Genomic DNA, 17803 nt, shown 5'->3' with positions numbered 1-17803 from the left:
AACTTAAAAAGGGTGAAATGAAAGCACAACATCGTGGACCTCTGTTGGCTTTAAAGTGGTGCGATAAAAGAGAAGTTCACATGCTAACAACCTTACATGACGACTCCATGGACATGACGGGAAAAGTTGATTGGAAAACTCGTCAACCAATTATGAAACCCAAGTGCGTTCTAGACTATAATAAGTGTATGGGTTCTGTTGACAAAGTGGACTTGATGTTAAGTAGTATTAATTGCCTGCGAAAAACAATTAAGTGGTATAAAAAAGTGGCCTTCCATATTATTGATCTGTATTTATTGAACTCTCATATAGCTTTTAAATCAATTACAAATAAAAATGTTAGTTTAGCAGATTTCCAATTAGCCGTAATACGACAATTGTTGCAAAAATATCATGAAACTTCCCGATCTGAGCCTCATTCTCGCTCTTCACACGATTTACCTCTGAGACTAACTGCTAAGGCATTAGCAAAACATATGCCCCACCCAATAAAGGGAAATAATTCTCAAAAACTTCACCGAGCCTGCCGAGTGTGCGCCATTTCTAAAAAAAGGAAAATGTCCCAGTATAAATGCCCAGAGTGCGATGTGACATTGTGTGTGTGGCCATGTTTTAGAAACTACCATGAAAAACAAAACTTATAAATATTTCTCCTCGTGTTAACTTTTTATTAAAACTTTATTTGTTAGTAGATATAATAATAAAAATAATTGTGTTTTGATGATATCGGCGCAGTGGTCCAAATCCCATCAGACCGGGTAAGTAAATACTATAAACAATATAGCAGTGTGCATGCGATGGCGACAGTTCTTGTTGATTTCTTGTGATGGGTCACTGTTTATAATATTATATCTGTATCTTGCGGTTTATTGTTTATTTATGTGTTTCAACAAATTTCAAGAGCATTAATAAAGCTTTTAAGATAAGCAAATCATAAATCTGTCTAGAAATAAGAGATTTATAGCTGTTTCAAGTGGTAGGTTTCGATTTTCAAAGTGAGTACCGCGTACGGGTGTAATTTTCGGTACATTTGATCGCGGTGAAAAGGTTAAACACTGACCTAAAACAACTCATTATTGATGGACAGACCGTCGACTTCTCAAAGAATCCGGAAAAAATCCTAAACCATGCCAATGACTTTTTCACTAATGTCGGGAAAAAATTAGCAAACGAAATGTCTTCCCCAAATTCTAATACAAAATTACAAGAAAATACACATATACCCTTTTCTAAACAATTTAAATTTCAAACGGTTACACATGACGATGTTAAGAATACAATTAACTCATTGAAAGACACAAAGTCCGCCGGTATGGATGGCATCACCGTAAACTTACTCAAGACACTTGTTCATGAACTATTGGGATCTCTCACTTACATAATTAACCTCAGCATAACAGAGGGAATTTTCCCTAAACAATTAAAGCAAGGGCTCGTCATACCCATATACAAAAGTGGTCTAAAAGTGGACATTAACAATTACAGGCCCATAACAATACTTAACTCACTCTCGAAAGTAGTTGAAAAAATAATGAACAAACAACTGATATCATTTTTGGAAAGCAAGCAGCTACTCTCCGAAAATCAATTTGGTTTTCGGTCAAATAAGAGCACTGCCGATGCTATTATTGCTGTTACAGACTTTCTTGTTTCAAATTTAGATAAGGGAAAAAAATGCATTTCTATCTTCCTAGACCTCTCAAAAGCTTTTGATACTATCTCCCTTGACCATCTTATTAATAAACTAAATGCCATTGGTATAAGAGGGAAAGACCTAGAATTTCTTCAAAGTTTCTTCAAACTAATCGAACCCAAAGTGTCAAAATCGAAAACAAATTCAGCCAACCCCTCCCTATAACCTACGGAGTTCCCCAAGGAAGTGTCTTAGGCCCTACTTTGTTCCTCATCTACATAAACGATCTTTGTAACCTAATGATAAATGGAAAAATTGTAAGTTTTGCTGACGATACTGTGCTACTCAATAAATCAGACACTTGGTTAAACGCATACAAAATGGCTGAGAAATCAATTAACTCTGTTAAAAAATGGCTAGATATTAACTCTCTTGCACTAAATACTTCCAAAACAAAATACATTACTTTTAGTATGAATATCGTTGGCCAACCTAATCAACATGTTGAAATAAAAGTACATGAATGTTCTTGTACTCACAATACATTCTGTCAATGTCCTTGCCTAGATCGAACGGACCATATCAAATACCTTGGTCTTACATTTGATCAATATCTTAAGTGGAATACACATTGCCTACTTATCACGAATAAACTTACAAAACATATTTATTTCTTCAAAAACATCAGAAACATACTAGACTCCAAATCTATGAAAATTGTTTATTACTCTCTGTGTCAATCTATCATTGAGTATGGAATAATCGCATGGGGAGGTGCAACACTATCAGCTATAGATTCATTATCGAAGGCACAAAAATTAATTATGAAAGTTATTCTTAAAGTTCCCTTAGAAACAAGTACTTACTGCAGATATTATATTCTACAAATTCCATGTATTAGATATTCGACATTTTAATTTACACAAAAACTATCTTAACCATCTGTTTAAAAATAAAACACATCCATTTTATGAAAATACCCAAAATATTGTAAACACGAGACACAAAACCAAAGAACTTATAACAAACACCTAAAACAAACACAACATTTGGTCAGAGAAATTTCAAATACATTGCGTCTAAAATATACAATAACCTGCCTGAAAAAACAAGAAAATCGAATAATATTAACAAATACAAAATCCTGATCAAACAATGGATCATCGAAAAAGGTTCTGCAATAATTAGTAACCTCACCCAAATATAATCCTCTATCTCATTATTATTACCACTACCTACCAACCTGAAAATTTCAAATATTTTTGCTTTATTGAAAAATGTACTTTATTTTAATATTATAAAATATTTGTAAGCTAGTCTGTCTCGGCACAGGATTTCCTAATGAGACAGGCAAAGCCAAAAAAAATATATAAACCTTTTTATATAGATGCACATGATAAATAAATAAATAAAGAATAAATAAAATAAATTCTCAGCGCTGGGAAAATTAAAAAAAAAATATTACACACAATTATACACATTTAAAAAAAAAAATTATATCCTGTAATTTTTCTCAGGTCTGCGCGTGTTGATAAAATGACATTTCAAACAGTTTGAAATATTGTGAGGTAAGTTTTTTAGATTCTCACGGCCAAAAGCATTTTTGTTGTTTGTTTTTGGGGTGTTATGCCGTGTTGAAATATTATTTACTTTGATATTGGCATTCTTCAGAAACATTACAGTTCCTAGATCACTGAATACATCAGCCTAGAGATAAATTTTCACAATAACAGTGCTGTACAAATAATACAAATATTATTATTATTAAAAAACAATGACAGAGAGATATCTCAATTGAAGTAAATTCTTCAAACTTTCTCTAAAATAAAGAAAGTAGTAATGCCATTCCTAGAAAGTTTATAACACAATCAAAAAGTTTCTTCACCAACCACAACACAAAAATCTTTCTAAAGGATACAGTTTTTTTTCTCCACACATTCTCAAAGTTTTCTATCCAACCCCCTGCGAATGAGATTCCACACAGAATTGAACCAGGAGCAAGTTGAGTGAACAAAGTTTTATTAGTTTTGCTCACAGCGGTTAAGTTAAGCGTGAAGAAATTGCCATGCAATCGAAGAGGAAAGGCTGCGCGGCCTTTTTCATACAAAACTAAAATTTTAATTTGAGGCCAAATTACCCAACCAAACTGAAAAATTAGTTTTTTAATCCAAATAAATAGCAAATATCTTGTACAGATATGTGCTATTTTATTTATTTGTGTTTAGAATTATGATATATAGGCCATTAATAATAATGTATTTGTATAATTTTATAAATGTACAAACACATAATCTGGTAAAATGGTACAATTTACAAAAACATAAATTTGCAAAAAAACAAGTAAGTTATGATGAAATAGAATAAGATGGCGCACGGCGAAAATTTTACGTAGGCACACCAAGAGTTAAGGAGATCTCGGTCAAGTTTAAGATAAATATTTTATTCATAAAACATATTTATAATATATTTTAAACCACAATAATTATTGACAAATTTTAATGGTAATAATTTTGCCGATAAATTGTTAATTTGAGGAATTTTTTTTTTTTACACTATCTACGCATAGGAGGCCCTGAGGAAAACAATTTCCCATCTTTGGGGTTGCCGTGTGTAGGGTCATTTTGAGGAGAGGAAGGAGTGAACATGGGTCTTGAAGAGACCCATGTTGTTGGATGGAGGAAACACAGAGATTTAAAAGGCAGGTAATACTGGTAGAGAATTCAGTTTAAAATTTTAACGATTATTACAAGAATTTGGAAATTGATCATTGATAAGACACTCAAAGAAGTTGTGTTTCAGAGTATCATATTAAGGCGAGTGGAAAACAATGTGGAAGTAAGGACATGCTTTTTTTCTGTTAGACAATAAAAACTGTCCCTTAAAAGGTTATTAATTTGATTTATATATATATTAATATGATCTATACCCAGAAGAATGGCGTAATTCTAAAGTATACCTTTTCAAGGGTGTTCATGATTTCTATCCTGGTCTGTGACTCGGCACTTCTGAGTGACCTGATGAGGATGTGAACCGTCTCCTCATATGAGCGTCCCATCATGCGGCCCAGTTTCTCGTACATGCAGCCCACGCAGCTGATGGCGGCCCTGGAAACACAAAAGTTCTGATTGAAAATTGATACCTACCATCGACCATTATCTAGATGGGGCGTGTGAATTTAAAAATTAACACAGAAACCAAAAATATTGGTTTCAGGAAACATTTATCAAAGAGAATATGCATTATCTCCAAAGATATTAGAAGAACGAGATGTGCTATGAGCAGTTCATACTGTGTGGAATTGTTTTGCCCAGTGTCGCCGGTTTTGTTCACCAATACTACTGCACACCTTCGCTAACGCTAAGGTATCCGCACTAATACACAGAACAGATTTCTGTGCGTACACGTCCCGATAGTATTCAAAGTACCCTAATTAGGTAGTACTCCGCCTACGGTCCGGCGGCCAACATAGCATATCTCGTTCTTCTAATATCTTTGATTATCTCGCAGTCAAAAGATCAGAAGAAGCATTGTTTTTTATCTTTTGCTGGTCTGCACGGAGCAAAATTTGTGTTCATCCCAACGAACTTGCTGGAAGGCGCTCACTACTAGCTTTGTGAAGATAATTTTTAAACACAAAATTCCGGCAGTTACAAATGCTTTAGGTCAGAGCTCTCGCTAACATTATAATCAACAATTAAATCAGCTATATGAATATATAAAAAATCTTATACATGGCTTCAAGGCGGCATATCGATAAAAGTAGCAATTGATAAAAATCTTACTTTTCTTTCTAACTAAACAACTTCGTCACAATTACACAACAAATTACGACAACACTTTTGCCACAAAATGAGTGATCTTCGCTTTCGCGTACATGTTTAGAAGCTTGTAACAAGTTGGGTCGTTAAGTTCATCTCTTTATCTTGTGGCGTGATGCTTTTCAGGCTAACTATTAGCCTTTAAATGAACAAATATTACATAATGCGATTTGAACGATAACATTGTGCTCTGTTTTATATTGTAGAGAACTTGCATTTAAATCTAGGCTTTCGAAGCGAAGTGAAGCATCAGATAACATTGTGCTCTGTTTTATATTGTAGGGAACTTGCATTTATATCTAGGCTTTCGAAGCGAAGCGACGTATCGGATTTATATTGTACGGAACTTGCATTTAAATCTAGGCTTTCAAAGCAAAGTGAAGCATCAGATAACATTGTGCTCCGTTTTATATTGTAGGGAACTTGCATTTATATCTAGGCTTTCGAAGCGAAGCGACGTATCGGATTTATATTGTACGGAACTTGCATTTAAATCTAGGCTTTCAAAGCAAAGTGAAGCATCAGATAACATTGTGCTCCGTTTTATATTGTAGGGAACTTGCATTTATATCTAGGCTTTCAAAGCGAAGCGACGCATCAGATTTATATTGAAGGGGAACTTGCATTTATATCTAGGCTTTCGAAGCGAAGTGACGCATCAAATAACATTGGGCTCTGTTTTATATTGTACGGAACTTGCATTTATATCTAGGCTTTCGAAGCAAAGCGACGCATCAGAATTCAATGGGCATTTATATTATGATATTACTCTTAGGCGGTGTTATTTGAAACCATTGAAATTAGGTATGAGAAGTCTTATCTATTGTTATTATATGTGGACGGTACCTACAGATTAATATAATGTTTTTCATATGAATCCCGCACAAACTGTTTTGGGGATGTTATGAGGCTGAAGGGATTGGTGAACGGAAGGGAAGTGAAGGAACCTGCCCTATCAGAAGCGCCACTGTATCTGCTGATATAAAAAGTACAATTAACTTACAGTCTGGTGGGCAGGTAGCTGGGAGAGTCGTCCTTGTTCTTTAGGATGTCATTGCACTTGTTGACTGTGTCGAACAGCAGGAAGGTGTCCCCCACGGAGAAGAGCGTGGCGAGGCAGCGTGCGAGTAGGCGCCGCGTCGGGGGTCCCGGGCCCCCGTCTGTCACTAGCCCCGTCAGCTGTGCAACCAGTTTCTGCTGGCATCCTTTGATGTCAGACTAGAACAATAACAAGAACTATATTAAAAAGTGGACTAAACATGCAACATACCTCTGAAAAGAAAATACTATAGACACAAACAACATAGTACAGGTACAATAGGGTTTGATAAATGACAAAATTCAGTATAAATAAAGATCTGTCTCCCACACCTAGAGTAGTGTTCCACAACTTTTATTTTGTAGGTACTATAAGGAAAGCCAGCATTCAATAACAAGAACTATATTAAAAAGTGGACTAAACATGCAACATACCTCTGAAAAGAAAATACTATAGACACAAACAACATAGTACAGGTACAATAGGGTTTGATAAATGACAAAATTCAGTATAAATAAAGATCTGTCTCCCACACCTAGAGTAGTGTTCCACAACTTTTATTTTGTAGGTACTATAAGGAAAGCCAGCATTCAAGTGGTTAAATCATGCAAATGAAATTCCGATGAATATTTTCAGTTGTTGTTATAATATTGTTTCTATTCTAGATACCAGATGCGTTAGTCAAAATATAAATCCAATCTTTAGATCGTTCCGTACACAATTCAGTTAATTTATGAACTAAGACTGTATGATTGGGTTCATCAGAAGAACTTGAAAATCAAAATTTCCACAATAACCACAAAAATTTTGGATTGTAAATTCAATTTTTCCAAATATCTGTATTTATATATTTATTTATGAAGAATAAAGTGATTTTTTTCCAAGTTTAAATAAATATCCACAATAACCACAAAAATTTTGGATTGTAAATTCAATTTTTCCAAATATCTGTATTTATATATTTATTTATGAAGAATAAAGTGATTTTTTTTCCAAGTTTAAAAATTTAAGCGATAGGTCATGAAAAAAAACGTATATAAAACATTTTCAATGGAAGGTTTAGGTCTCCCGCACTTGGACTAAAATTTAGTATTTTTTATGAATTTAGCTTATTTTCATAAATTAGTGTTAATGGTGCTGGGAATGACAGATCTAGGCAGAATAATAAAAGAAAACAAACTATACTATATTTTGACATATTAATTTTGTAATGACAAAAAAATTTAGACTTCTTGCAGGAGACCTAAATGTTTTTCAATGGGTCCTTTTTTTGGATTATGGGGTCTGTTCAATTTTGCAGGCTACCGACATCTGTAGTCTAGAAATTTGAAGTTACTACGTTTAACCAAAATGGTGTGAGTCCTTGCTTAGAAAATAGTGTCAATTTGGTCGGTATAGCAGGTTTCATTTTTACTGCTAGACATCACAATGACAAGTGTTTTATTTACATGTAGTGGGTTTTGAAGTCTTTAAAAAGGCTCGCATTATGTATTTTTTCGTTCTTTTCTCAACAATAACTCGATAATAAACAAGCTCATAAGTCAGAGCGATCGTAGCAGTGTTATTCGCACAGTTTCTTTATAAATATTATACCTGTTTTCAATAGTTTGAAATAAATGTAAAGTGGTGTCAAGAAAACCAGTATTTATTCAAAAAGGATCATCCCCAATTTTTAACATTGATCCTTCAACCGGATTACGATCAGGAGATTGTATGTAAAAAAAAACAAAGAACCAGCAGCCAAAAGGATACAAAATTGATTGAAACTGGAAATCATTAAGGAAAGTGGACCACATCGCAAATCTGAGATAAGTATTCAGTGCTTTCCTTCCTATCATCCATTTTATGTTTATTCAGGTCTCATGTAATTTAAACGAGATTAATCTTAAATAGAGTCAATATTATAAATAAAATCACTACCCACTTGAAAATAAGAATATAATATTATTGAATAGTGTTCTCAAATAGTATTGTCAAGATTGTCGTGGTATTCTTTCAAACGGGTGTTTGCTAAAATAAAATAATTGTCAACCGATATTAACAAAATATAATTAAAAATGGAAAATATGAAGTCATTAATAAACAAACGCGGCGTAATCAAAGGAAAACTAACCCGATTCGCGGATTCCTTAAATGCATTGTCGGTAAATGAAATTAAATTAAGATATGAGCGGGTGAAATCATTGTTAGATGAATTCGAAGCAGTTCAACAGAAAATTGAAATGTTACCGGATTCAGACGAAATTGAAAATTATAGTCAACGAGAAGCTTTCGAAAACCAATATTTCTCAGTTTTGGCAACGGCCAAAGGCGCGATCGAATCCGTCGATCAAAGTAAGGTGGAAATTAAACTACCCAACCTCCAATTACGGGAATTTCATGGCGATCAGAAAAATTGGGTTAATTTCGTCGAAACCTTCAAGACTTTAGTCCATAGCAATAGTAATTTAAGCAACGTACAAAAATTCTTTTATTTGCAATCAACTTTAAAGGGAAACGCATTAAAGATAATTGCTAATCTAGAAATTTCTGAATTAAATTACATTTCCGCTTGGGAATTATTAAATGAACGTTATGCAAATTTAAGAACTACCGTTCATAAACACATCCAAGCTCTATTTTCATTAAAAGACATGAAACAAGAAGAGCCTGTAGCATTGAGGTATCTAATTGATGAAACAAACGTTAGTTTAAAGGCATTACAAAATATCGGGGTCAAGGTAGATCAATGGGATCCATTGGTTATTTATATAATATCAAATAAATTAGACACAGCTACCCGAAAAAATTGGGAACAATATATATTACAAGACGAATTACCGACGTTAAAGGAATTCTTAAAATGTTTATCTGCTAGAGCCCAAGTATTGGAACTGATGAACGCTTCTGAGAAAAAATTTTCTAGCTTACATAAAACACAACTAGGCAACAATAATTGCAAAAAAGATTCATCAGTATTTTTAGCAGTAAAGGCTAACAACTGCATTTATTGTAACGAGAAAGGTCACCATATTTATTATTGTAAAAAATTTCTAAAATTAAAATTACATGAGAGGATTGATGCTACGAAATCAATCCAAGCTTGTTTTAAATCTTTAAAGGTGGGTCACCAGGCACAGAGTTGCAAGGCAACCTTTTCTTGCAGGCGTTGTGGCAAAGATAATCACAACACCTTGCTACACAATGAGGTACCTCTGCGGGAGGCCTCCAATATGGATGCTGATAACGAGGTTTCAGTATCGAATTTTTCTGCATCGGATAAAGCAGAAAAAATAATATTATTGTCAACTGCCAACATAGGAGTTGTGGGTAGTAACAATAAAATTTTTAAAGCCCGCATTCTGATTGATTCAGGGGCCCAGTCAAATTTTATGAGAGCAGAATTTGCTAATAAATTAAATTTACCATGTGAATTGATAAACAAACCCGTTTCTGGGATCCATAATAACATCACTCACATAAAAAAGAGAATTTCAGTGGAGATGAATTCGCTTCATACTGATTATAAAAGTGAAATATCATGTCTGATTTTACAGGAGATTACAACAAATTTACCACAAGTGACAATGGCGAAAAAAGACTTCAAGTTACCACGAGGATTGGAGCTAGCTGACCCGAACTTCAATATAGCTGCACCCATCGACATCCTGTTGGGCGCGGAGAGCTTTTGGGAAATCCTAACCAACGATAGATTGAAACTCGAATCGGGACCAACACTTCAACGTACGCAACTGGGATGGATCATATCAGGACCAATCCACATGTACCCAAAGCAAAGGCCTGTATCAGATTGTTGTAATTTATCTATAAATAAAATAAGTCACCAAATAGAAAAATTTTGGAAATTGGAGGAGATTAATCCCACTAAGATTCTAAATCATGAAGAAAAGGCTTGTGAAGCCAGTTTTGCTAGTACTCATACTAGACAAGACGACGGTAGATACGTAGTAAGTTTACCGCGTCGAGCATGCATTGATCAGCTGGGAAGTTCATTGCTCACTGCTGAAAAAAGATTTAAAAATATAGAAAGAAAATTTGTGTCAAATCCCGAATTGAAGACACAATATATACAATTCATGCGTGAATATGAGGAATTAGGTCATATGGAGGTGTGTGACCAGTCAAAGGGGGATCGTGAATCCTATTTTTTACCTCATCACGCTGTAATAAAAGAATCAAGCACTACTACTAAAGTGAGGGTCGTTTTTGACGGCTCCGCCAAAACTTCAAATGGAATTTCTCTCAATGACGCCTTGATGACAGGACCTGTTATACAAAAGGACTTATACACCCAACTATTGCATTTCAGGAAACATCAAGTAGTACTGACGGCTGACATCGAGAAGATGTACCGCCAGATTAATGTGTGTGAAGCGGACCGTGACCTGCAGAAGATAGTGTGGCGCGAGTCGCCGCAGGAGGTGCTCAAGCATTACCGTCTGAAGACAGTCACATATGGTCTGGGGCCTTCCTCTTTCTTAGCCACTAGAAGTCTACGGCAAATTGGTATGGATAACAATATAAATTTTCCTAGAGCTAGTCAGGTCATAGAAAATGACTTCTATATGGATGACTTGTTAACCGGAGGAGATGACATGGAATCCTGTAGAGAGTTAAAAGAGCAATTAATCAACATCTTTTTGTCTGCGGGGATGACCTTGAGGAAATGGAGGTCCAATGTCTTGGAGTTGTCAGCCGAGTCGGGCCAAGCTAAGATTGCCGAATCAGGCAATTCTGAAAAAATTATTACTGACAATCCAAAGACTGAGAAAATATTAGGATTAATATGGAATAATGAATCTGATTATTTTTCTTATGTAATAATGAAACCATCGAGTCGAACCGAGAGTAAAAGACAGATATTATCTTGCATCGCATCAACCTTCGATCCATTAGGTCTTCTAGGACCGATTATAATTGTAGCCAAATTGATAATGCAGAAGTTATGGCAGTCTAAAGCAGCGTGGGATGATCCATTGCCTAATGAAATATTAGCACCCTGGAGGTCCTACCTTCAAGAATTAATTCAACTAAATGTGTTGAAAATACCAAGAAAAATTATTTGCAGGCAATCTACATATCTACAACTACACGGTTTTTGCGACTCATCTGAGAAAGCTTACGGAGCCTGCGTTTACATGGTGTCAGTGGACCATGTCGGTAAGCGGCATTCACATTTAATAACGTCCAAATCAAGAGTGGCGCCATTGAAGTGTATTTCCCTGCCCAAGTTGGAGCTTTGTAGTGCTGTGCTACTGGCTAAATTAATTAAAAACGTAAAACAAGCGTTAAATATAGTGGAGATCGACACACATTATTGGTGTGACTCCATGATAACGTTGTGCTGGCTGAAAGGTCAACCTACGAGATGGGCTACTTTCGTTGCAAACCGAGTAGCCGAAATACAAGAACTTAGTGATCCAGATCTATGGAGACATGTATCATCAGCCGACAATGCAGCAGATATACTTTCAAGAGGAACCACTACAGATAAATTGATAAATTCTGCAATATGGTGGAATGGACCAAGTTGGTTGACCGAGGGAGTCAACGCTTGGCCTATATCAAATATTTCGTGTTCAAACCCTCCTGAACTCAAAGGCAAAAATATTCTATTATCCACAGATATTCAAGAATGGGAGATATTTGAAAAATTCTCATCATTTATTAAATTGAAAAGTGTTACTGCGTATGTATTGCGATTTGTCAATAACTGCAGAAGTGTTAAGGGTAAAATTTCAGACAATTTAAGTGTGGCTGAATTGGAATCAGGCTTGAAATGTCTATTAAGATCAGCTCAAATACACGCCTTTCAAAAGGAATTGAAAGAATTAAAAAACCATGGCATCGTCAACAAGAAAAGTAATTTAAAATCTCTTAATCCCTTCTTACATGATGGTCTAATATATGTAGGCGGTAGGTTGAATTTGGCTACACATTTATCTTACCAACAAAAACACCCAGTTATCTTGCCGGCTAAACATAAGCTAACTGAATTGATAATACGTCACTACCATTATGTAAACCTACACGCAGGACCTCAAGCTTTGTTAGCTGAAATACGATTAAAATTTTGGCCCATCTTTGGTAAAAATACTATTAAAAAGATATTACATAAATGTGTTGTATGTTTTAGATGTCGTCCCCGAACCGGTCATCAAATCATGGGAAATTTGCCACCCGAAAGAATTACGCCGAGTCGTCCTTTCGCTATCACCGGAATAGATTACGCCGGACCAATTCTAATTAAAAGTGGGACGCTGAGGAAGGCTTCCCTCGCAAAATCGTATTTATGTATCTTTATTTGCTTCTCAACCAAGGCCGTTCACTTGGAATTAGTTTCGGATTTATCTAGCAATGCTTTTTTGAACAGCTTAAAAAGGTTTATATCCCGTAGGGGACAACCTGAAAAGATCTTTTCCGACAATGCTAGTAATTTTAAAGGAGCTAGCAGCAGACTCAAAGAGCTGTACACCAGCTTGAGGGAAAACAACGACAATATTCAAAATTATTTAGTGAACAGAGGTATTGAGTGGAAGTTCATAACCCCTCGAGCCCCTAATCAGGGAGGTTTGTGGGAAGCAGCAGTAAAATCAGCAAAATTCCATTTATATAGAATCACTAACAATTCTTCATTAACATTTGAACTCTTATATACCTTAATTTGTCAGATTGAGGCCTGTTTGAACTCCCGTCCATTAACTTCCTTATCCGACGACATCCATGATTACCAACCTCTTACCCCAAACCATTTCCTTATAGGCACTGAATCCTGTATCATTCCTGAGAGAGACGTCCGGGCGATACCGGACAACAGACTAACTCAATATCAGAGGATCAGTTCGCTAATTCAATCTTTTTGGTCTAGATGGAAGCAAGATTACCTGATGGAACTACAAAAGAGAACTAAATGGCAGACCAGCACTCAACGGGCACTGCAAAAAGACGATCTGGTGATTTTAAAGGAAGATCATTTACCTCCACCTTTATGGAAAATGGCCCGAATTCTGCATACACACCCTGGAGCGGATGGAGTAGTACGAGTTGTTACACTAAAAACACCTCAAGGAGTCTTTGTGAGGCCCATCACAAAGATATGTCTGATGCCCCTGGATTCAGACACTAAACCTGTAATTGACGTCCCGGACCTTACCAAGGATTGATTATGTACATTACACTATGATGCTTATCTTCTCGACTCCACCTTGGATGGATCAAGCAGAAGACCTGAGAAGAAAGAAGAAAAAAAAAGGAACAATAATTGTGTTGTGTTCAGTGTAAACTATATTATTTGTGTTATTGAACTATTTAAATATGTAAAAATTAGTATGCAGACGTGTGTAATTTAGTCATTTTTGAATTTTTTTTTTGGTTATTTAATAGGATTAATAATTTTCTAGTTATTTTTAGTTAATTAATAGAGTAATTCAACAGCATTTATACAGTTAAATTTATAAGTTTACCAGTAGGGCATAAAAAAAAGGGGGTTTTATTTTGTTAATTTCTGCTATTTTGAATTATTTTGTTAGTATTTTTGTGGTATATTTAGATTAAGAATTTTTAGTTTATTCTGTTTGGTTTATAGTTTATTTTTAAATAGATTATCATTCAAAAATTTAGTGCAATTTTTGAATCCCGCCCCCTGGCAATATGTTCAATTTTGCAGGCTACCGACATCTGTAGTCTAGAAATTTGAAGTTACTACGTTTAACCAAAATGGTGTGAGTCCTTGCTTAGAAAATAGTGTCAATTTGGTCGGTATAGCAGGTTTCATTTTTACTGCTAGACATCACAATGACAAGTGTTTTATTTACATGTAGTGGGTTTTGAAGTCTTTAAAAAGGCTCGCATTATGTATTTTTTCGTTCTTTTCTCAACAATAACTCGATAATAAACAAGCTCATAAGTCAGAGCGATCGTAGCAGTGTTATTCGCACAGTTTCTTTATAAATATTATACCTGTTTTCAATAGTTTGAAATAAATGTAAAGTGGTGTCAAGAAAACCAGTATTTATTCAAAAAGGATCATCCCCAATTTTTAACAGGGTCCATAGACAACATTTTATCAATTTAAAATTTTTTCGATAAACTCTATTATATAGGTAACGATTCATAATATCTATTAATATAAACAAGGGATAGACCATAGTGTCCGCAACATATAAACTTAAACACTAAACTTTGATAGTCCGTGCAGTTTGGTTGTAGCCCGGCTATATCTCCCTTTGACTATTGTCTATGGTAAAAGTGAAGAAACATTGATTCCATTTTGGAAACGGCAAAAAAGTGCACAACAGCAGGTTACGTTTCGTCAGAAAAAAAAAGTTAATTTTGGTGGGATAATAGGTACAACAAAAAACATTGTTTACCATCAAGTTGTCAAGGACATCATTTATAATGGGGAACAAACACGCGACAACACATAGCTGAAAACCTCATAAACATGCGGAAACTAATCATTTAGCAATCCACACGGAATTAGGTCAGTTTCAAAATTCTATAAAGCATGAGCATAATAATCTTTTTTACATTATTACCACACAAGAGTTACAAATGCTCCCAACCGAATGAACCACTGCACTGGGACTACGGTATCCCGAAATGGGGTATGTTGTGGGGCTGAAGATAGTGTCGGAGGGACAGGAGATGGGGAATGTTACGTAATTTTTATAAAATTAGGAATGGGCTTTTTGGTTCCACCTTATTTACGATTTCCTATAAAAATATGTTTCCCATCAATTTTCGTGGGGAGTGCGTACTTTCTATTTTATGTGTTCTTTCTCTTCCTTATTACACTATAACCCCGTGTACCAACTACAAATATACCGTTGCATACCGCCGCTACGGATGCGTTCGCAATAAAAAAAACCCAGGACTCCGAAAACAAAACAGACAGAAAAGGAATTTAGGCGGATATAAAAGTGACGCAGGTGATACATCCAAATCCGTAGGATAAATAATAATCTCACGGAAAACCGATAAATTCATTACGCATAAAAATCCATTTTACGAGCTTTCGGCAGGGGCCAGATTAAGGAAACTCATATTGTGCCTCTGCGAAGGGTAGGATATAAATAAAACCAAGGACATTTCTATGTAATCTCAAAGCATTCCACTCGAAAAACGACAACCTTCTAATTAATTTGAATCGGTAGTCCTTCCCATCAATCTGTCTAACTAATGATAGGTATAAAAGCAAGAATGCTTTGGTTGGAATACATGTATACAGAATACAGAAGAGGTATGAGCCGGTTCGTTATTGCGTATCATTTTTACGTAAAGGTTATGAAGATATCTACAGTATTATTTTTCATGTCAAAAGGTCAGATGAAAAAAGAAACACGAGGCAAATAATGTTAACGCTTTTAGAAATAGGAATTTGACGATATATAAACTAGCTCGATAAAGTCGTATATCTGTAAGCGTAAAATGTTTCGCGTTGGAAATATTAGATAGATAATCACCGTTAAGCAGTGAAATTCTTAGGTTCAGTAAAATATCTCGCGTTGGAAATATTAGATAAATAATCACAGTTATGCAGTGAAATTCTTAGGTTCAGTAAAATGTCTCGCGTTGGAATTTGAGATAAATAATTACAGTTGTGTAGTGTAATTCTTTGCAAATAATTCTTAGGTTCAGTAAAATATCTCGTGTTGGAAATATTAGATAAATAATCAAAGTTATGCAGTGAAATTCTTAGGTTCAGTAAAATGTCTTGCGTTGGAATTTTAGATAAATAATCACAGTTATGCAGTGTAATTCTTTGCAAATAATTATTAGGTTCAGTAAAATGTCTTGCGTTGGAAATATTAGATTAATAATCACAGTTATGCAGTGAAATTCTTAGGTTCAGTAAATTGTCTTGCGTTTGAATTTTAGATAAATAATCAGTTATGCAGTGAAATTCTTAGGTGTTTTATAATATGGAGTCTCCGAGTCTCCCAATATGTGGATCGCCAGCCAAATTTTTGTAAGGGATTTTTTTTTAAATTTTGATTTTTTTTGAAGCTCAGTTATTATTTAGAAATTTACCATCGAATTCTCTCGTAACAATAAGCACGATTGGTTTTCAAGTTTCGTGAAAAATGTATAATCACAAAGCTGGTATACATAATTTGCATCCGAACTTTAAAAATGTACATTAATTTCCTACACGCGGCATGCCCGGTGATTTCCCTCAGCTTTGGGGATGTGATGCCGTGTCGAAAGGAAAAACTATACTCACTCGCTCAAAAGGGAGCAAAAATCACTCGACAAATGGCTAAGTTGCAATATTTAAATATAAACTATGTGATTTTTTTTCATACATATAGTATATTAAATAACAGAACAAAATGTGTATTTTATAATTTTAATATAACTTGGCATTTTTTTTGATCGAGGGAATTTCATTTAATTACCGTTTCAGCTCTATACATGTATAGATATTATCTTAAAAATAATATATATTTTTAAGTTTTTTTTTTTTTTTTTTTTTTTTTTATATATTCAATAATATTATTATTGGGTTTATAAAAACAGTTTATTTTTAAACAAGTTCTGCTGTGTAATTATTATTACGCGTGACAGCTGTTTCGCCCTCTGAAGGCATTATCAAACTGTGGGTAGCCCACTTACAGACGATACATTTATATTATTTCTAGGTAGGTATTTTAATTTCAATTACTGATTTCTTAATTGATTTTTGAGTAAGATATTAGAAATTATTAATGGTTATTACCCCAGCAAAGTTTCCCCAATTAGTGTAATGTTAAAAATTTGACTGAATGTCTTAATGTTAGTTATTCCCAAACGATGACTCATAGGGTTATTTTAATAGCATAATTAAGTACTTCATAGTGCACTCATATTTGAACTAATATTGAAATTAAAATACCTACCTAGAAATAATATAAATGTATCGTCTGTAAGTGGGCTACCCACAGTTTGATAATGCCTTCAGAGGGCGAAACAGCTGTCACGCGTAATAATAATTACACAGCAGAACTTGTTTAAAAATAAACTGTTTTTATAAACCCAATAATAATATTATTGAATATATAAAAAATAAAAAATAAAATGGAGTTCTACAAATTAAACTTAATAACAATAAATATATTTTTAAGGTAACTTAAAAACTTCAATGATTAAAAAAGTGTTCAAGAAAAATCAGAACTTCGGAATGTGGGGGCTTAAGCCGATCTAAAATGGTGGACATGTTAAGAAAGAAGATCTGCATTTAAAAAAGAACATCGGCCATTAGTTTTATTTTTAAATTAGTCGCGATTCACAAAAGTTCTGGGAACCCTGCTCTTAGGACGGGTTGTTTCGGAG

General features: G+C 34.5%; 2 protein-coding genes across 4 annotated transcripts in view; one reads left to right on the top strand and one right to left on the bottom strand.

Annotated features, from left to right (window-relative positions):
* The window catches only part of LOC149417427 (HEAT repeat-containing protein 5B), a 180914-nt gene that overhangs the window by 57233 nt on the left and 105878 nt on the right, over positions 1–17803 (bottom strand). Inside the window, exons 3-4 of the mRNA XM_089640295.1 lie at positions 6455–6669; positions 4590–4737 (exon numbers count right to left, since the gene is read on the bottom strand). Coding sequence (XP_089496421.1) covers positions 4590–4737; positions 6455–6669 — 363 coding nt within the window. The remainder of the gene's footprint in view (positions 1–4589; positions 4738–6454; positions 6670–17803) is intronic.
* Positions 9595–14443, top strand: LOC149417428 (uncharacterized). Of its 3 annotated transcripts, none has more exons than XR_016303257.1 (2): positions 9595–12352; positions 12627–14443. XR_016303257.1 is itself a non-coding variant. In XM_089640021.1 (2 exons), exons 1-2 carry the CDS (start codon positions 9703–9705, stop codon positions 12713–12715), a joined length of 1383 nt encoding a protein of 460 aa, XP_089496147.1. In that variant the 5' UTR covers positions 9595–9702; the 3' UTR covers positions 12716–14421. The 3 variants fall into 3 exon arrangements, 1 of the variants encoding a protein (XP_089496147.1); XR_016303256.1 differs by having other exon boundaries at positions 9595–12406; XM_089640021.1 differs by having other exon boundaries at positions 9595–10996; positions 12627–14421.

This window comes from Hesperophylax consimilis, chromosome 15 (genome assembly GCF_061612785.1).
Source record: "Hesperophylax consimilis isolate HC1 chromosome 15, BYU_Hcon_1.0, whole genome shotgun sequence".
Classification (NCBI taxonomy): domain Eukaryota; kingdom Metazoa; phylum Arthropoda; class Insecta; order Trichoptera; family Limnephilidae; genus Hesperophylax; species Hesperophylax consimilis.
The sequence above is the reverse complement of the archived record's forward strand: the minus strand, read 5'-3'. Positions and strand labels throughout refer to the sequence as shown.